The 22,040-nt window shown below is 34.4% G+C and overlaps 1 protein-coding gene across 1 annotated transcript in view; it reads right to left on the bottom strand.

The window, feature by feature from the left end:
* Positions 1 to 22,040, bottom strand: part of GRID2 (glutamate ionotropic receptor delta type subunit 2) — a 1,955,631-nt gene that overhangs the window by 347,976 nt on the left and 1,585,615 nt on the right. Inside the window, exon 11 of the mRNA XM_007495736.3 lies at positions 1,963 to 2,275. Coding sequence (XP_007495798.1) covers positions 1,963 to 2,275 — 313 coding nt within the window. The remainder of the gene's footprint in view (positions 1 to 1,962; positions 2,276 to 22,040) is intronic.

The raw sequence follows: 22,040 nt of genomic DNA, 5'->3' as shown, positions 1-22,040 counted from the left end.
AAAATGGAGTAATGTTTGAAAAGCACTTCATTTCATCATAATTATCACTGGCAGCAACTGTTACATGTTTTCTTTAAATTCCTGATTCCTCTATAGGTTTTACAGATAGCTGAAGCTTGGCATGATAGCCTTGGCCAATGAGTGAAGTAGTTTTTAATTTGTGGTGCTTATTATATACTGAAAAAGGAAAACCTGTGAGGCACATGTCAGATACAAGCCTTGATATTTCTAACTTTTTTTTCTAACCCTTTATATCCCTCTTTTCTGACCTGAGTGCTTATTGGATTTTGTGATCCAAGATAACAACTTGGCATATCTTATTCCCAGATGTCCCTGGAAAGCAGAACTTTACAGGTTGTCCAAAGGTCCACCTTCAGGGATGAAGCTCTCATTGGGTAAGTCTTTGGCTTCTTATAGAGAGATCTTAATACGAGATTCTCAGTGGTTGGATTTCATAATTCAAGAACTAATTGCCTTCTTTATAGTTTGGTGAGAAACTTAAAAGGCAGAGGTTTCATGGCAACCTTTTAGTGTCAGCATCTTCTTCACTTTGCTACTGTAAGGTAACCAGAGTAAGTTCACTCCATTGCTTAAAGTAACAGAAGTATGTAGTAATTCTTAATTTGCTGATTCAACTTGATTAATTTGAACAAATTCAGAAGAGAGAATTATGGGAACAAATGCAAATTATATAAATTATGAATCACCAAGTGCATGACCTATTGGTAAAATATAAGCTCTTCCTCAGTAGAATATAATCTCAGGGAAGGCAGGGTCCATTTTCATGGCTTTTTTTTTTGTATCTTTATCATCCAATACAATAGCTTATACATTGTCCAAAATCAAGCCATCCAATCCAATCCAATCCAGTTTAACAACATTTATTAAATATCTGCTAGATGCCAGACATTGTGTTAGAGCTTAGAGACTCTAAGAAAATGATATAATCCTTGCCCTGAAGAAATGTCTAGTGAATTTGGGGGAAAACAAGATGAACACAAACATTAAGGATACAAAATGAATTGTTATTGTTCGGTTGGTTCAGTGGTGTCTGCTTGTGCCCCGATTTGGGATCTTCTTGGTAGAGATAATGGAGGGATATTACTATTGTCTTTTCTAGCTCATTTTATAAAAGTAGAAACTGACTCACCGAGGTTAACACATCTAGGAAGTGTGTGAGGCTAGATTTTAACTCATAAAAGATGAGTCTTCCTTACTCCAGGTCCTGCACCCTATTCACTCTACCACCTAGTAAATACAAAGTTATTTGCTGAGCATGTATTATTCTAACATAAAAAGTGACACTGAACTGAAACAAGATGTTAATGATTATCATTCCATTCTGCAGTTGAATAAAATAATTTGTTAAAGGCTAGCCAATACATAAAATAGTTTGAAAGTTGAAAATTGCATGGGAAAATTTGAAATAAATATAAACACATTGAAAGATGCTTAATATTAATATCAATCATAAGACCTTAAATCATATATGTGGTTTTAGGGTAATCTTGACATAATCAAATATTTACATGTTTAATTATTTGACTAAAATATTAAATAAAAGCTTTCAAAAGAGAAAGGACCCAATCACCTTTCATATACTGAAATTAAACAACAATAACAACAACCAATAACTATTTATCTATATATTGAATGTGATAACATTCAGAGACTTCAGAAAGTCAGTTTAAGGAATATTCAACACTTCTGGGAAGAAAATCTGACGTATAATATAGATTTCAACTTTGCTTATTTTAAATTAAATTAAACATATTTTCAAAAGATAACTAATCAATATTAGGCCTTGTAAGCCTAATGGTGTCAGAACAAATAGGAAATGATGAAGCATTTATTTTTTCTTCATTTAAATGAATGTTTGTAGAAAGGTATAAATATAGAAACTGAATTCACTTTAGTAGGTTGAATTGCTCTTTTGTTAGTGACATTTCTTTTTCTCCTTACCTTGCTGAACAAAGGATCCATACACAAACCACATTGAATTATAGAGGGTGGTAGAAGTCATCGATCCCATTTGTAATCTTGGGGGGTTAAGCCAATTTAAGAGGTAAACCAGGAGTCCCACAAGGAGTACAGTGCCAGCAATGCAAGCCCACAAAGAGAAGTCAAATGGGGCAAGGCAGGCAAACATATCCATTGTCTTTTCAGCCCTGCGCAGCAGCACACCCACAGAGTAGTCCATGTAACGGGTTGTAAAATCTACCACATTTTCACGATCTGGAGTTATGGTTAATGCAGAAATTCCTATGTCAGCTCTCTGAGAAATTGAAAGGAAAAAAAAAGCTATTAGTAGCGTGAACAGCAATTTCATTTATATCAGCTCAGTTTATCTTGGGGAAATAAAGTTAGCTGCATTGGGTAGTAATTTTCTAGACAAAAAGAAAACAACATACATTCCGGAGGCATTTAAAAATAACCAAACATTAATTTTGTTCCTATTAAATTGGAGACCATTATTGTATACATATGGTTGCTGGTACACCTACTCTTCTGGGTCCATTCATTGGGACCATCATTTTTGCAGTGGTGAAAGTAATTTCACATGCGATTCCATTCATTGTAAACACTGATGTGATTTGGGATATCTGCAAATGACCACAATATACTATTACACTTTCTTTGGTCATTTCTGCATCAAGAAGAAGTATATTGTGTTCATCGAAAGAGGTCAAAGACCGTGCAAATGTTAGATTACCAGAACTTTTATAGTTGTGAATCCAATAGTGGCAATTTACCTTACCCTAATTTTATTCTTCAGACCTCTGAGATCCTCTGAGAGATCCATTAAAGATTAAGGAGCCTGATTATGCTCCTGGAAGTAATCATCTTATTTCTCAGTATGTGCCCCTTCAGATTCCTACATACAGAAGCCATAGTTCTAGCAGGTGCTACTTTTCTAACTTAGTAAGCATACAGTTAAGAACTTCAATGAAGGATATTTAATTTAAAGTGACACTTTAGTACTTATAGAACCACCAAATAATGAATAAATAACTATCAACTCTGGATCTTGTGAAAAGAGAACACACATTTAAACTACTTAAAGCTGTTTCTAGTTTGAAGTAATGAGCTACTGCTGTGACTAAAGCTGTGTGAAATCCCTTTCAGAACACTAATAAAAGACTGTTAAATGTAATTGTTGAATGTTTTTAGGTTTTGATTTTTCACTTACTACCTGAAGGAGGCTGAGGTCAGCATTTTATCACTTGAGAGAAAAATGTGATGTGAAAAGGAATATTCCTGAATGTAATGACAGTGTAATGATTATCACAATTATTTGTGATAATTTAGTGATACACATGATGCCAGAAAGAATTAATTCAATTGTCAAGAGGATCCAACTTTGCATTCTGAAATTGATTTGGTAGGAGCAAAATCAGAACTAGGATCATTATCCAGGACAATCCTGAGGGATTTATGAGAAAGAATCCTATCCACATTGAGAGAGAACTGTGGGAGTAGAAATGCAGAAGAAAAACATGTGATTTACCACTTGTTCATAAAGGTATATTATTTGACGTTTTGGTTTTTAAAAGATTAATCTATTACAAAAGAAATAATTTGGAAATAGATATTAAGTATAATAGTGGAATTGCTTGTCAGCTCCAGGAGGTAGGTAGGAGAAAGAGGAGAGAGAGAACATCAATCATGTAACCATTGAAAAATACTGAAAATTAATTTAAAAAAGAACTAGGATAATTGATTATTAGAACTAGTCTATGCAATAGCATTTTCTAGATTAAATATCCCCTTTAGCAGATAAGAAAATTATAGCTGGGGAAATTAAATGACTGATTTTAGATCACTTAAGTAAAGTACAGGAGCCCACACCTGCTTTTCCTATGTCAAGATTCTTCCAGGATGGATGATATATCTAACATAATTTAATGATATAAATTTTTTTTAAGTTTTATTGATTTTTTTGTATTAGTCATTTCCTCATATCTTTCCTACTATTATATCCTCCATCACAGTGAAAAATGGTCAAGCAAAGCAAAGCAAAACACTGATCCCATTGGATATCACATACAACACTGAGCAGCCATAGTTTATGTGACGAGGGAGATGTGTTTCTTTATGTGGTCTCTAGAAACATTGGCTAGTGACTTTGGTCTGAATTTCAGCTGTTCTTTGTGTTATTTTTCTTTTCTAGCATGATTATCCTAGTTAATGTTATCCTCATTGAACCTACTCATGCAAAGCTTCCCATGGTTTTTTCAATGACTTATGCTTGTCCTTTATTAAGATGAAATAAGACTATAGCACATTAATATGCCACAATTTATTTGGCCATTTCCCTGTCAGTGAGAATCTATTTTCTATTCAATGTTGGGTTACTAGAAAAAAAAAAGTTATACTGTGCTGATTTTGGTGCATATAGGGCATATATTTCTGTCTTTGACCTCTTAGGAGTCCATGGCTTATAGTGATATTTCTGTGTCAAAGGGTACAAAGAAAATAGCTCAGTAACATTTCTTATATAATTTTAGATTGTTTCCTACCATGGTTTGGACAATTCACAAAACTAAAATATCACAATAGCATAATTGTCCAACGCCAACCATTGCTTTTTTATGGCCATTTTTGATGTATGTAAAATTGAATTTTAAAAATTAAAATTAAAAAATTTAGTTGTTCTAATTTGTATTCATATAATCATATTACTATGAATTTAGATTTTGAAGATACTTTAGCATTCATTTAGTTTAATGCCATTTATCTCTATTATTCTGTTATTCTCTTTATGAAAACTGTTCAAAACTTGGCAATTTAGTTACTAGACAAGGGCTATTAGTAATATATTTGTATCACTCTAGTACTAGGAGTAGTAGTAGTGATAGCATTTAAGTAGTATTTACTGTGTTTCAGAGCCTTGCCAAGTGCTTTGCAGATATTATGTCATTTAATCCTCATAACAATAGCAACTATTATTTTCTCCATTTTACAGACAGGGAAACTGAGGCAAATGGAAGTTAAATGAGTAGCTCATGCTCATATGTTTTAATGTCTGGGTTTGGATTTGGACTCAGGTTTTCCTCCTTATAGGTCTAGAACTCTACCCACTGTGTCAATTGGATATCAAATTTTATCTACTTATTTAATTTTTGAAAAGTCTTTTAATGTTATAGATTTAAAATTATCTATTGTGTCTTTTGTGATTACTTTTATCTTAATTATAAATTATCTCTCTAATCATATAACTGAAAGGTTCTTCGTTCCATTATCCTATAATTTTTAACTCAAAATATATTGTTTTACCTTTTGGAACTGATTTTGGACATTTTGTATGTGGAATAAAATATTAATATAAGTTAATTTTCCACTAATTTCTCAGAAATTATTTTCGAATGGGAAGTACAGCTTCCTATTTTTGTTCTTCAATTTATTGAATACTAGGCTATTGTGTTACTTGATTCTAGTTCTTACTTATCTATTCTGTTGGACTAAGCTACTCTTTTAACCAATACGAAATAGATTTGCTAACTACTGATTTGTAATCTAGTTTGGTAAGTAACAAAGATTTTCCATTATTCCCTTTTTCTTGATTTTTTTGCTTTTCCAAGTGAATTTTGTTGTTTTGTCTGACTCTATAAAGTATTGCATTGGTAATAAATTTGTAAACTAATTAGTGTTATCATTTTTACTTTACTATCATAGACTAGTCATGAATACTGAATATTTCTCTAATTATTTTTATTATTTTATTTCTGTGAAGAGTGTTTTGTAATTGAACTCATATCAATCCTAAATTGGGCTTGGTAGGTTAATTCTAGCATATTTAATGAATTTTTAATTATTTTGGATAAAATGTCTTTTTAATCTCTTCCTCCTTTACTATGTTAGTAACATATAAAGAACTTGACAAGTCTTTGGTTTACTTAATATTCTGCTACTTCACTATAGTATTCTTTGAAGATTATATATATATATATATATATATATTTTCCATTGGAATCTTGGGGTTCTCAAAACAAACCACCACAGGGGGCAGCTGGGTAGCTCAGTGGATTGAGAATTAGGCCTGGAAAAAGGAGGTCCTAGGTTCAAATCTAGCCTCAGACTCTTCCCAGGTATGTGACCATGTCACTTAACCCCCATTACCTACCCCTTACCACTCTTCTGCCCTGGAACCAATACACAGTATTGAGTCCAAGAAAGAAGGTAAGGGTTTAACCACCCCCCCCACACACACACACAGTGTTTTCAGATAGAGAAATTGTTTTCATAATGTGCCTTTGCTTATTCTCCAAACTGGTTTTTTTTTGTTTATTATAGCTAGTATTTCTAGGATTAAATTAAGTAAGAGTTGAAATAATAACTTCCCTTGAATTAGTCTTGAAATATGAGAAAAGATCATTATGAATAATGTTCTTTTTCCTAGACAGACATTTTGATATTAAAATGTTTTTTTAAGGAAAAGTAATTTTGTTCTTTGGATTTTAAATACTTTTTAAACATTAACATGCAGTATCTTATCAAGTTTTCTGCATGTCTATGTAACATTGGGATTTTTATGATTTTTATAATAATAACAAAAACAAGAATTTATATAATACTCACTATTTTCCAGGTGTGATGCTCAATGTTTTCAAATACTTTCTTATTTTATCCTCACAACAATTCTGGGAGATAGGTGCTATTATTAACCCCATGTATAGTGGAGGAAACCAAGGAAAATTGGTAAAGTAACTTTCCCAATGTCATATGGCTAGTAAATGTATGAGGCCACATTTTATCTTAGATTTTACTGACTCAGTGCTCTATCTAGTACAATAATTGATTTATTTAGCATTTGTTAATGGTCAACTATCATTGTATTCCTAGAATAAGTGAAAATGGGTCATAGTGAATAATTTGAATATATAATTATTTCCTCTTTGTTAACATTTTATTCAACATTCAGCTAGTATGGTATGGGATAATCAAAAGTTGCCTTGATGTCAGGTAAACTAGTAGGATTCATAGGAGGGCATGGAGAAGAATCATTCTTACTGCCCTATCCAGATAGCCACAATCCCTAAGTACATAAAATCATTAGAACTTTTGTTCATAACTTACATTTTTAAGTGTTTTATGCTTACAAAACACTTTCATGTACATTATCTTATCCCTCAGGAAGCATATTATTACTCCATTTTATAGATGAGCAGACCATTTACTTTTTCCTATAGATCATTAAGCTGAACATTTTTAGGTGATTATGAGTCTCATTTGCAATGCTCCTGAATGTTCCTAGGATTGATGCAATTAGCACCATACCATCTTCAGACAAAATCATCTTCAGGAAGCTATCAGGGATCCCTTTTGCTTTTGTCTTCTTAACCACATGATCTCTACAATGATAGAAAATATCTTTGGCTACCATGAATATGTCAGATATTATTTGGGCAATATCACCAATAAAATTCATTGTGTTGTTAAATCATTCAAAGAGTTTTGCATGGTTTTGATAGGAGATGGCCTTATTGGAGAAGAACTTTGAAATTAGCTTACTAAATCAAATGCTTTTTAAACAGTAATGGAGGTAGAGAGGAGTGGATTGATTTCTGTATTTGTACCCATGAATCTATGAATTCCAATACCATCTGAGACACCTATTAGCTATGTGACTGGGAAAGTCACAAAGAGAGTAGTCCTAGGCCTCCTTTTACTCAACTCCCCACAACTCTCTCTCTCTCTCTCACACACACACACACACACACACACACACACACACACACACACACACTTGTAGATATGAAGAAGACCAAGTCAAAGAAAAAATGTTTTATATAACCTTATATAAGATACAACCCTGAGAAAGATGATGTAAAGTCTCAGAAAGAAAAATAAATACTAAAACAGTTACAAAGAGTATTTGAAAGAAATTAAATATAAAATTCAAAATAGAATAGCTACAGAGTAAAGAAAAGTGAAAATCACATGACAGAAATTAATCCTTCAAAATTAGAATGGGTAAAACAGACAATATGACTCAATGCAACAATAAGGGTAAACCAAAGTCAAAAGGTTAAAAATAAAGTAAAGATGAGGATTTTAGAAAATACCATTAAAAAGCACTGACCTAGAAAACAAACTAAAAAGGCTATAAGAATGATTGGTTTATTAGAAAATCATGACAGAAAAAAAGTGTGGCTGCCATATTTCGGGAAATGATGAATAAAAGCTGCCTAGAACTTATAACCAAAGAAAAAGCAAAAGTAGCAAGAATCCACCAGTCACCTACTGAAAGAAACTTAAAAAAAACAAACCCCAAAAAACTCCTTTAAGTGCTTTAGTCAAAATCCAGAGAAAGAAATACTTAAAGCTGCCAAAAAGAAAGAATTATCAAAGGTGGTAAGGATTACATAATACTTGGCAGCTGTCATTGTAATAGAGAGAAAGCTTGGACTGTGAGATGGTTGTGGATACCAGTTATTGTTTCAGATAGGCTGTAATAAATATGACCATGATAAAAAAGAAATAAGGAAGGAAATAGCTTTGTGCTTTAAAGCAATTTCAAATAATTAATGCATGTGCAGCAAATGGCAAAACATCTCAATAGTAAAGGAGAAAGTTAATAGAGGCAATGTCCAGAAACACTGGTTCTAGGACCAGGAGTTCAAATCTAGCTCAGATGTTCATTAGCTGTGTGTAAGGCAAGTCACTTAACCTCTGTCTTCTTCCTCAGTAGAAATAAGCATGATAATAGCAAGTACTTCCCAGGAACAATTAGATGATCATTGTAAAGTTCTTAGCTGGGCATACAGTTGGTGCTGTATAAATCCTTATTCTCTAATTCTTCCCTTTCAGTAACTGGAGGGGGAAATTTCTAACAAAACTGTAAAGGAAGATCTAAATATACCCCTTTCATATCTAGACAAATTAACTAAAAAAATTACAAGAAAGAATTTAAAGTGCTTAATAAACCTTTAAGGATATCAGAGATTATAGCTCTCTGACAGTTACTGAATGCATTGAGAAAGGAATTTATATAGTTTCAGCTTTACTCAACACCTTTACAAAAATTGATCGTGTATTAGCACCTAAAGATCTCATGCAAAATGCTAAATAAAATTATGGGAAATAGACATGAAAATGTTAGAAATATTATGCACTCAAGTCAAGCTAAATTTATACCAGGAATACAGTGTTTGACATAAAGAAGACCATAAACATAAAAAAATCAAGCTAATAATATAAATGATAAAACTACATGATGACATCAATAGATGCTGAGAAAAAATTGGAGAAAACATAACTTTCATTTCTCTTATAAACACTAGAGAGCATAAAAATACATAAAACTCTTAAAATTAAATCATCTAAAGAACTAGTGGTCATCTAAAAGTCTCTAATCACTAACAATTAGAGAAAGATTAGTTAAAACAACTCTGAGGTACCACTCAACACCCATCAGATTAGTTAGTATGGCAAAAAGGGGAAATGACAGTGCTGGATTTGGCAGGACTGGGATACAAACACACTGTTTTTAGGGAAATTGTGAACTAAAACATTCTCTCCATTTCACCAAAAGCAATTTGGAACTATGCCTAAAAGACTCTTAAACTATGCATACCCTTTACCCAGAAATGTTACTACATCTACATCCTAGAGATCAAAGAAAACAGGAATAGGACCCATATGTATAGATATATTTATAGCCGCTCTTTTTTTGTGGTTGCTAAGATTTGGAAGCTGATGAATGACTGAATAAATTATAAAATATAATGGATTACAATTGTGGTATAAGCAATGATGAAAGGAATAGTTTTAGAAGGGGGGAAAACTGGGATGAACTATAAGCAAAAATGGAAAACCAATCTATAAAGTAAGAGCAACATTGTGAAATGAATCAATTGAAAGACCTAGAATCTTGGATTGGTACAGTGATTTATTACAACTCCAAAGGACTCATGATGTAAAGTTAACCACCTTCAGATATCTAACTGATGGACTCAGAGTTCAGAATGAAGCATATGTATTTCTTTAGTTTTCTTATCTTTTTTCCCCCCATGACTAATGTGAAAATATTTTGTGGATGACTTAATATGTAAAAAGGGAGGCAGAGTCAAGATGGTGGCATAGAGGCAACGAAAGTTCAGACCTCTAAAAACCCTTCCTTACCAATTAGAAACTAAATGCTCCTAGGGGACTAAAAATCAAACCTACAAGACAGCCAAGTAACCCTCTTGCTGGACTCAACTTAAAAGGTATACCCCCCCCACCCCCAAAGCCTGAATTTAAGAACACTCAGGTTTAAGGGGAAAGGAAGAAGGAAGGTCCCAGGCCCCTCTCCCATCTAGAGCACTAAGCCTCCAGCAGCAGCTGGAACCTCTGAATGGGCAAGGTTGCTGGTCTGAAGGGAATGCCTTGTGGGCAAAGCTGTGCCAGGCTCAGAATGTTGAACAAAGGTGGAAGCAGTTGGAGAAGAAGTGCAGAATACAGAGTGGGCAGCCTAGTTGTAGCAGCAGAGACACTCCATATTGCCCTGCCTTCCAGAGGTTTTTGCCTCAGGGCACATCCAGCTCAGTCCAGCTGGATTTAATGCCATAAAAGTCTTCAGAGGACAGGGAAGATCAAGCTCTATCACCCATTCCCCACAGATAGCTCTGAGAGATTTGCTGACTAAGCTCCAAGGGTGAAGGCTGACAGAAAAGCCCAAAACCACAGAGGAGCAAGAGTGCAGACAACTGCAGGGAGTAAAGATAGGGTAAATATGAGCAAACAACAGAAAAAGAAAAAAGAAAATACAATTGAAAGCTTCTATAAAGGCAATTAACAAAGAGAAAATGGAACATAGAAAGATGAGGGAACACCAAGCCAAAAAACAGAAACTCCAGCAAATTGGATACAGGCTTTGGAAGAACTCAAAATACAATTCAAAACACAATTAAGAGAAGTTGAAGACAAGTGGGAAAAGAACATTAAAAAGCAAGATAAGTCATCTGGAAACAGAGACATTTGAACTAAAACAAGAAAATAGTGTCTTGAAAGCCAAAATTAATCAGCATGAAAATGAGAAAAAGGAGATGAAAGATAAGAAGGAGAAGGATGACCAAAAAGCCAGGGATGAAATCCATTCTTTAAAAACCAGAATACAACAACTAGAAGCAAGCGAATTCACAAGGCAGCACTTCACTATAAAACAAAATCAAAAGAATGAAAAAATTGTCGAAAATATGAAGCACCTCATTCAAAAAACAAAAGATTTAGAAAATTGTTTCAGGAGAGACAACTTAAGAATCATTGATCTAGCAGAAGACCAGGACACAAGAAAAAGCTGGACATTATACTACAGGAAATTATCCAAGTAAACTGTCCTGATATTCAGGAACAAGAGGGAAAAGTAGAGATTGAAGAAATTCACAGATCACCTCCTGTACTTAATCCCCAACTGACAACACTCAGGAATTTTATAGCCAAATTCAAGAGCTATCAGACCAAGGAAAAAATATTACAAGCTGCTACAAAGAAGTCATTCAGATACCACGGAACCACAGTGAGTATAACACAGGATCTGGCTGCATCTACACTAAAGGACCAAAAGGCCTTTCTGGAAAGCAAAGGAACTAGGTCTACAAGCAATAATCAACTACCTAGCAAAACTGACTATATTCTTATAGGTGAAAATATGGTCATATAACAAAACAGCATAATTCCAAGCATTTGTAAAGAAAAGACCAGACCTGAACATAAAATTTGATGCCCAAACCCAGAACTCAAGAGAATCATCAAAAGGTAATTAGGAAAGAGGGAAAAAGAGAAAAACAAAACCAAAAAACAAAAGAGCCACCTTTTTTTTTTTTTTAAAGAGATTCTATAACTTAAAATGATATGTATCCCTATAAGAAAAGAGGTCATTGGTAATTCTTAAAAATTGTTATTACCACCAGGGCAGCTAGAAGAATTACACTTAGAGGGAACAGTGACAAACTGTATAGGATGAAATGCCATGACATAAGTATGGATATAGGTATATGTATGCATAAATACATATATATGTGTATGTATGTATATATACATATATATGTATACGAGAGCCAAAAAAGAGGTTAATACTAAAAGAAATGGGAAAAGAAACAAAAGGGGGTAAATTTATAGGTCACAAAGAAGCACATGGTGGGAGGGGGGAGAACATCAATACACTGGAGGGGTAAAGAGGTTGGAGATAGGAAATACTCAACTCTTACATGCATTGAAATTTAATCAAGGAGGGAAGAACAATCATATACATTGGGGGAGGGAATTGATTTGCTCTCCATAGGGAAGTAGAAGGGTAACAAATAGATTGGTGGGGAGGGAAGCAGTACAAGGGAGGGAGAGGGTGGGGGGAGTTTAAAAGGACTGTAAAGGAAATAAGGGGAGAATAAGAAAGGTCAATAAAATAAGGGTGGGAATTAGGGTCACTGGTTAAAAACAAAACATTGGTGTAGAAGGAAATAGTGAATGAAGAAAAGGCAGGACTAGGAGTGGAAATCAAAATGCTGAGAAATACACAGCTAGTAATCATAACTCTGAATGTGAATGGAATGAACTTACTCATAAAATGCAAGCAAATAGCAGAGTGGATTAGAAACCAAAACCAGACTATATGTTGTCTACAAGAAACACACACGAGGAAGGTAGACACACAGAGGGTAAAAGTAAGAGGATGGAGCCAAATCTATTGGGCATCAACTGAGAAAAAAAAGGCAGGAGTTGCAATTATGATATCTGATAAAGCTAAAGTAAAAATTGATCTAGTTAAAAGAAATAGGGAAGGTAATTACATTCTGATAAAAGGCAGTATAGACAATGAGGAAATATCAGTACTAAACATGTATGCACCAAATGGCATAGCATCCAAATTTCTAAAGGAGAAACTAGTGGAGTTCAAGGATGAACTAGATAGAAAAACTATACTAATGGGAGACCTGAACTTTCCTCTATCAGAACTAGATAAATCAAACCAAAAAATAAGAAAGAGCTAAGAAAAGTGAATGAAATATTAGAAAAATTAGAGTTAGTAGATATGTGGAGAAAAATAAATAGGGACAAAAAGGAATACACTTTCTTTTCAGCAGCACATGGTACATTCACAAAGATTAACCATGTACTAGGGCATAAAAACATTGCAAACATGGGTAAAAGAACAGAAATAATAAATGCAACCTTCTCAGATCACAATGCAATGAAAATAATAATTAGTAAGTGTACATGGAGAGGCAAATAAAAAATTAATTGGAAATTAAACAATATGATTCTCTGGAATCAGTTAGTTAAAGGACAAGTCATAGAAACAATTACTAATTTCAATGAAGAAAATGACAATGATGAGACATCCTTCTAAAAATCTATGGGATGAGAAATCCTTCTAAAAATCTATGAGCAGTACTCAGGGGGAAATTTATATCCATGTGTTAATATATTAACAAATTAGAGAGAGCAGATGTCAATGAATTGGTCATGCAAATTAAAAAACTAGAAAGTAAACAAATTAAAAACTCTCAAAAGAAGACTAAATTACAGATCCTAAAACTCAAAGGAGAAATTAATAAAATTTAAAGTCAAAGAACTATTGTTTTAATAAATAAGACTAGAAGCTGGTACTTTGAAAAAACAAACAAAATAGACAAAGTATTGGTCAGTCTAATTAAAAAAAAAAGAAAGAAGAAAGTCAAATTGACAGTATCCAAGATGAAAAGAGTGACCTCACCTCTAATGAAGAGGAAATTAAGGCTATCATTAAAATCTATTATGCCCAATTAAATGGCAATAAATATGGCATTATAGGTGATATGGATGAATATTTACAAAAATATAAATTGCCTAGACTAACAGAGGAAGAAATAGACTACTTAAACAACCCCATATCAGAAAATGAAATCCAACAGGCCATCAAAGAACTTCCTAAGAAAAAATACCCAGGACCAGATGGATTCACAAGTGAATTCTATCAAACCTTCAAAGAACAACTAATCCCAATATTATACAAACTATTTGACAGAATAATCAAAGAAGGAGTTCTACCACCAAATTCCTTTTATGACACAAATATGGTACTGATTCCAAAGCTAGGCAGGTCAAAAACAGAGAAAGAAAACTATAGACCAATCTCCTTAATGAATACAGATGCAAAAATCTTAAATAGGATACTAGCAAAAAGACTCCAGCAAGTGATCACAAGGGTTATTCACTATGACCAGGTAGGAATCATACCAAGAATATAAGAATGCTTCAATATTAGCAAAACCATATACATAATTGACCATATTAACAAGCAAACCCACAAAAATAACATGATTATCTCAATAGATGCAGAAAAGGCCTTTGACAAAATACAACACTCATTCCTATTGAAATCACTAGAAAGCATAGGAATAGGAGGGCCTTTCCTAAAAATAATAAATACTGTCAGCAAACATCATATGTAATGGGGATAAACTAGAGGACTTCCCAATAAGATCAAGAGTGACAGAAGGATGCCCATTATCATCTCTATTATTTAACATAGTAATAGAAACACTAGCTGTAGCATTTAGAGAAGAAAAAGAAATTGAAGGTATTAAAATAGGCAATGAGGAGGCCAAGCCATAACTTTTAGCAGATGGTCTACTTAAAGAATCCTTGAGAATCAACCAAAAATCTAGTTGAAATAATCAACAACTTTAGCAAAGTTGCAGGATACAAAATAAACCCACACAAGTCACCAGCATTTCTATATATTTCCAACAAATCTCAGTAGCAAGAATTAGAAAGAAAAATTATATTTAACATTACCTTAGGCAATATAAAAACTTAGGAATCTATCTGCCAAAACAAACATAGGAACTATATGAACACAAGTACAAAACACTCTCCATACAATTAAAACTAGATCTAAACAGTTGGATAAACAATGATTGCTCATGGGTAGGATGAGCTAACATAATAAAAATGACAATCCTGCCCAAATTAATTTACTTATTTAGTGCCATACCCATTGAACTACCAGCAAACGTTTTTACTGAATTAGAAAAAAACCATCACAAGGTTCATTTGGAAAAACAAAAGATCAAGGATATCCAGGGAAATCATGAAAAATAAAAATGCAAAGGAAAGAGGACTTGCAGACCCAGATCTCAAACTATACTATAAAGCAGTGGTCATCAAAACAATTTGGTACTGACTAAGAGACAGAAAGGAGGATCAGTGGAATAGACTTGGGGTAAGTGACCTCAGCAAGATAGTTTATGATAAGCCCATAGATTCCAGCTTTTTGGACAAAAATCCACTATTTGATAAAAACTGCTGGGAAAATTGGAAGAGAGTATGGGAGAGACTAGGTTTGGATCAACATCTCATACCCTACATCAAGAAAAACTCAGAATGGGTGAATGACTTGAATATGAAGAAGGAAACTATATGCAAATTAGGTGAAAACAGAATAGTATACTTGTCAGATCTTTGGGAAAGGAAAGACTTATAAACCAAGCAAGAGCTAGAAAAAGTCTTAAAATGTAAAATCAATAATTTTGATTACATCAAATTAAAAAGTTTCTGTACAAACAAAACCAATGTAACCAAAATTAGAAAGGAAGCAACAAATTGGGAAACAATCTTCATAACAAAAACCTCTAACAAAGGTCTAATTACTCAAATTTATAAAGAGCTAAACTAATTGTACAAAAAAATCAAGCCATTCTCCAACTGACAAATGGGCAAGGGGCAAGAATAGGCAATTTTCAGATAAAGAAATCAAAACTATTAATAAGCACATGCAAAAGTGTTCTAAATCTCTTATAATCAGAGAGATGCAAATTAAAACAACTCTGAAGTTGGAGGGGATGTGGCAAAGTTGGGACATTAATGCAATGCTGGTGGAGCTCTGAATTGATCCAATGATTCTGGAGGGCAATTTGGAACTATGTCCAAAGGGCTCTAAAGGACTATCTGCCCTTTGATCCATTCATAGCTCTGCTGGGTTTGTACCCCAAAGAGATAATAAGGAAAAAGACATGTACAATATTATTCATAACCATGTTCTCTGTGATGGCAAAAAATTGGAAAATGAGGTTAGGTCCTTCAATTGGGGAATGGCTGAACAAATTGTGGTATATGTTGGTGATGGAATATTGTGATCAAAGGAATAATAAAGTGGAGGAATTCCATGGGGACTGGAACAACCTCCAGGAATTGATGCAGAGTGAAAGGAGCAGAATCAGGAGAACATTGTATACAGAGACCAATACTCTGTGGTACAATCAATTTTTTTTTAAACCCTTACCTTCTGTCTTGGAGTCAATACTGTATATTGGCTCCAAGGCAGAAGAGTGATAAGGGCTAGGCAATGGGGGTCAAGTGACTTGCCCAGGGTCACACAGCTAGGAAGTGTTGGAGGCCAGATTTGAACCTAGGACCTCCCATCTCTAGGCCTGGCTCTCAATCCACGGAGCTACCCAGCTGTCCTCTACAATCAAATTTAATGGACTTCTCCATTAGTGGTAATGCAGTCATCCTGAACAATGTGGTGGGATCTGCGAGAAAGAACTCTATCCACATTCAGAGGAAAAACTGTGGGAATAGAAATACAGAAGAAAAAGAACTGCTTGAATACAATGGTCATGGGGATATGTTTGGGAATGTAGACTCTAAATGAATATCCTAATGCAATCACCAACAACATGGAAATAGGTTTAGATCAAGGACACATATATTACCCAGTGAAATTGCGCTTCAGCTACGGGAAGGGTGGGGACAGAAGAGGGAGGGAAATAATATGACTTGTAACCAAGAAATAATGTTCTAAATTGTCTAAATAAATTAATTAAATTAAAAAAAGAATTATAAAATTAAAAAAAAATGTGTAAAAAGGGTAGCTCATTTCTTGCCTTCCGATTGGGTAGGTGGATGCAGAAAGGGGTGAATTGGAAATGAAAAAAAGAATGAAAATTTTAAGCCAGTATAAAAATGTTAACTGTAATGATGATGATAACTATGATTTTGCTGATATGAAAGTAGTTTCAGTTGAATGATGAGGTCAGAAATAGGACTGTAGAATTTAGAAGAAAGTTACAGAAGATGTAGTAGTCCCTTTTTCCAAAAAAGTTTAGTCTGGAAGGGCAGGAAAGACATAGCAGGAATAGTAGTGATTAAATTAAGTTGTTGTTTTTTTTAATTAAGGGTGAAAGATGCATGATCAGTTTTTAGGCAAACATGAAAGATCCTGTATATAAAGATGGGTTTGGGATAAAAAAGAGGGGAGATGGTAACAGGGACAATTTATTGAAGAAGATGGGAAGGGATAGCGTGCATGGTGTACATGTAGAGGTTCAAGGAGAAGTGATTCTTCTTTATTCAAGATATGAGAAAGGGAAGGGCAAGGGATTCTGTCTCAGCAATGTGAAATAAGGAAAAGAAGGAGCTCTCAGAGAATGAACTAGATTTTGGTTTTTAGTGAATATAAATGCAAGTCCTCAGCAGAGAGTGTGAAAGGATGGAAGGCTTGATGGAAGGTTAGAAGATTTCGAATTATCTCTTTCAAGAATGGGATAGTGAATTGTCTGAGGAGAATAGAAAGATTACCTTGCTGTGGTGAAGTTCCAGTTGAGATTAGATAACAGGTATTTGTAATGGGTGCAATCAACATGGTTTCATGGTATCTCCCAGCTTCATTCAGCAGTACATGAATAGTAATGAAGGAAGTGAATGGTAGGAATAACAGGAGATTGGGGGTTGTCAAGTCATGTTGATCTATTGAAAAAAGAGGCAAGGAATTCAAGAGTAGAGAATGATATAGAGTTGAATTTGTTTAATAATCTGTCAGCATAGGGAAAGGAAGAGAGTACAGACTGCAGCAATGATAGTTGATGAAATAACAGAGAAAGAGAGATTATGGAGATCATAGTGAAGCTAAAGAAGGAGGTCATAAGATGTGAAGAAAGATGCAATGATGAAATATAACCAGAGGAGGAATTTGGAAGTTCATGAAATGAAAGTAGAACACTTATGAATGATATCAGGATTCATAGGTATTATCCTCTTTGTATGTAGTTGAGATGATGTAGAGAGTAAGCACAAGAATTGAGTAGAATGAAGAATTAGGAAGTTGAGTATTTCATAGAACATTCAGTGTGGGAATTGAAGTCCCTTAGCCTGAGGCTAGGATTTCAAATGAAAAAGACTGTAAACTAAATATTGAACTCATTGATAAAAGAAGATTATGATACCTTTAGGAAACCCATTCCCTGATCATCCTCTAGTCATTCTTTGATTTTTCTCAAGGAAAAAATTTCACTTCTTTAATTAGAAATTCTGACTTTCCATTATTTAACCATGATATGTTTTTATTCTATATCTATGCATTACTCATTCTAAATTAGTTTTCCTCATCAATACTTCTGGTTCTTCAACCTTGGTATTTTCTCAGACCTTTATCCTTGATCTGATTTCATCTTTCTCTCTCCAACCTCAACCCAATTTCAAACTCCATATTTCTTTTCTCTTGAATTCCTCCCCTTATTATGCTATTACATATCCTTTCTTGTTAAACCTCAGACCTAGATTTACTCCTAGTAACTGCTTCCTCTTCTTCTACTCACTTTGAAATATCTGAGGACAATACAAATTCATGCTATGTAACCTCAGCTATAGCAAAGGAATCTTTTGATGACTCTAATTGATTCTCAATGTCAATACCCACAGCTGAAAATTTCAAACTTTCTCTACCTTCTTAAACTTCTGAGAACTCTCTTTCCTAACTTCTGGCCATTATGTCTTTTACTTTACTAAGACAATTGAGTGTGTATGTTGTGAACTCCCCTTTTACTGTTGTCTTTATTGAATACCCTCTTTTCTTCATTTCTTATTCTATCCTTTCCTCTGTTTCTCACACAGAGGTGCTCTATTCTTTACATATGCACTTGATCTCATTCCTTTCTATCTTTGCCAACAGACTGAACCCACAATCATTCCTCATCTTGAATTTTTGACCTTTTTCTATCAAATAGTCATTTCTTTATAAGCACCAAATCTTCCCTATTATTAAAAAAAACCCAACTTCACACCTCACGCTATTATCTTTATTTTCTTAGACAAGCCATTTGAAAAAATAACTATACTTGATTCTTCTACTTTATTTCCTCTCAATCACTAATCAACACTCTTTGCAATCTCTGTTCTGACTACATCATTCAAATGAAAATACTCTCTTTGAAGTTGACAGTGATCTTTGAATTGTCAAATCTAATGGCCTTTTTTTCCTTCTAATCCTTCAAGATGTCCCTGAACCATCTGACATTTAACCATAATCTTTCTTATTTTTTTTTGTTTGTTTGATGATATTATGCTTACTTGGCTTTTCTCCTGTCTGACAGATTTTTCTTGGTCCCCATATTATATCTCTGAATTATGAATCTTCCCCAAGATTCTCTTAAGCTCTCTTTTTTTCTCCCTCTACATGTATATTCGCTCTTGGCAATCTCATTATATCCTACATCCTATCATCTATATGTGGATAACTCCCAGATCACCCAGATGACTCCAAGATAATTCCCAAACAGTCAATCCCACAGGTATTGTCCTTAGTACTGGAAGTAGACCAAAAGGATTTTGGTTGGGACATGAGAAAAGCCAGGGATGTCAATGGGTTGAGAAGAGGGGAGTGAGAGAGATAGAGAGTCCAAAGCATGGGGGAAGAGAAGAACCTTGGAGCTAAGAAATGGAGTATCTTGTTTGTGGAATAGAGTATCAGAGTACCTGTCAGGGAGCAAAGAGTATGTATCAGGGAGTAAGGAGTCTAGAAAGGTAGGAGAGGGCTATATTATGAAGGGTTTTGAATGCCAAACAGAGTATTTTGTTTGATCTTGGAGGCACTATGGAGCCACTAAAGTGACATTATTAATCTTATACTTGAAGAAAATTGCTTTAGTGACTCAATGGATAGAGACTGGATTAGACTGGGGAAAGTGAAACAGAGAGGCCTGGGGAACAGATTACATCTGGGGGGTAGTAAGGGAAAATTAGGAGCCCTACATTGTAAACCTGAAAGAATGGAAGGATAATGTTGCACTCTATATTACAGTCTAATAGAAAGACACCAGGGTAAAAGGATTTGGAGAAAAGATTATGGTTTCCATTTTGGGCATACTGAGTTAAAGAAGTGTACCAGAATCCAATTCATGAAAAGCAATTGGAGATGGGAGTTTGGAGGTCAGCAAAGAGATTGAAGCAAGACGGATAGATCTGAGAATCATTAGTATAGAGACGGTAATTAAATCTATGGGAACTGATGAGATCACCAAGATAAATAGTACAGAGGAAGAAGAGAAGCTAGCCCAGGTCAGAACCAGAGGACACTAGCCTTTTTAGCTTTAGAAGCTGTCTTCAATCTCTAACCAATCTTTGCAGTGTCTCACACACTCTGTGATCCAATCAAACTGGCCTTTTCCCCACTCTCCACACACACAACTCCATTTTCCATTTCTATCTCTTTGCATTTCCCATGGTCCACACCTCAGGATGCACTGCCTTTTAACCTCCACCTTGCAGAGTCTTTGTCTTCTTTTCAGATGCAGCTCAACTATAATCTGCATGAAGTATTTTCTGATTCCCTTAACTGCTGGTGTACTTCCCCCAAACTCCCCTATATTTAAGCACTTGGTATATAGTCATTAATTTTATTTTTATGTTGTATATATTTTTATGTACTTATTGTGTTCCCCCATTAAAATGCAAGATTCTTGTTAGCAGGAATGCTTCATCTTCTGTACTTGTATCCACAGTGGCTATCATAGTTCTAGGCATGTAGTAGGTACTGAATGAATAAATGTTGATTGATTGACACCTGGATATATTTCTTATGGTAGAGAGAACATATGGAAGTGGTCTTAGGGAGCAAAGGGTATGTTTGACTCTCCCACCATGACCAAAAAATTGAAGATATGAGAGAAAGTGTAGGCAGTACTGGAAGGGGTTATAAGGGAAGCTATGTAATCAAGAGGGAGCCAAGGAGGTAGCTAGGTGGCTCAGTGCATAGAGGGCCAGGTCTGGAGAGAGGAGATTCTGGATTCAAATCTGGCCTCAGATACTTGGTCACTATGTGATCCTGGGCAAGTAACTTGACCTCCATTGCCTTACCCTTATTGATTTTCTGCTTTGGAACCAATACTAAATATTAATCATAAAACAGAAGATAAAGGTAAAAAAAGAGAGAAAGACAAGTTTCATCTGTGAGTGACAGATGGTGGAAGGATTAAGAAACTAAAGATTTAAGGTAAAAAGAAATTTATTAATTATGGAGCAGATATTCCAGAGAGAATAATGGAAGAGCAGAGCAGAGCTGAGGTGGGGAATTAGTAATGGCGGGTATTTTAAGATGAATAGAAATAAGAGAATAGGGATTCTGGGGTAGGGTGTGAAATTTTTACATTGGCAGCTATGGGATGCTGCATTCTCCCTCACTAGATGGGGAGCATTGAAGGGGATATATGCTAACTACTGAGGAATGAGTACAGGAAGAGTAAAAGTTATTGGAGTAGGGTAAGAATCCACCGAGAAAGGTGTGTGATTGTCCTCCCTTTAACTTCAATCTCATGGCAGGTGGTGATATTGTGCCCTGTGGGGACCTAACAGGCCTATATCACAGGAAACATGAGCAACAAAATGTAAAAGAGATTGTATCAGGCCAAAAGAATCTGGGTTTCTGAGAGCAGAGGGGCTCTTTTTAAAGTTCGGTTATTTGGAGAGGTCCTTTAGAATATGGATCATACAACATCATTTTAAAAATTAAAATCAAAATAGTTGGTAAATAGATGTATTAAAGGAATTCAGAAGACATCTTATATATGCAAGAAAGTTGCTGCATTTTATCAACAATGTTGGAATTACAATCATTAAAAGGCATAAAAAGGCAAGATCAATGGTGTAGAAATTATAAGAGTAATAAATAAAAAGGTAAAACATTTGAGTATTGCATATTGAGGTTAGGAATGCTCTGAGATCCTTCCAAATACTTATCTTTAAATACAAGGATCTGTTTTAGATCACTTTAATGCTTTGAATGTATCAGCAACTTTTAGGTA

The sequence above is a fragment of the Monodelphis domestica genome, chromosome 6 (genome assembly GCF_027887165.1).
Source record: "Monodelphis domestica isolate mMonDom1 chromosome 6, mMonDom1.pri, whole genome shotgun sequence".
Taxonomy (NCBI): Eukaryota; Metazoa; Chordata; class Mammalia; order Didelphimorphia; family Didelphidae; genus Monodelphis; species Monodelphis domestica.
The sequence above is the reverse complement of the archived record's forward strand: the minus strand, read 5'-3'. Positions and strand labels throughout refer to the sequence as shown.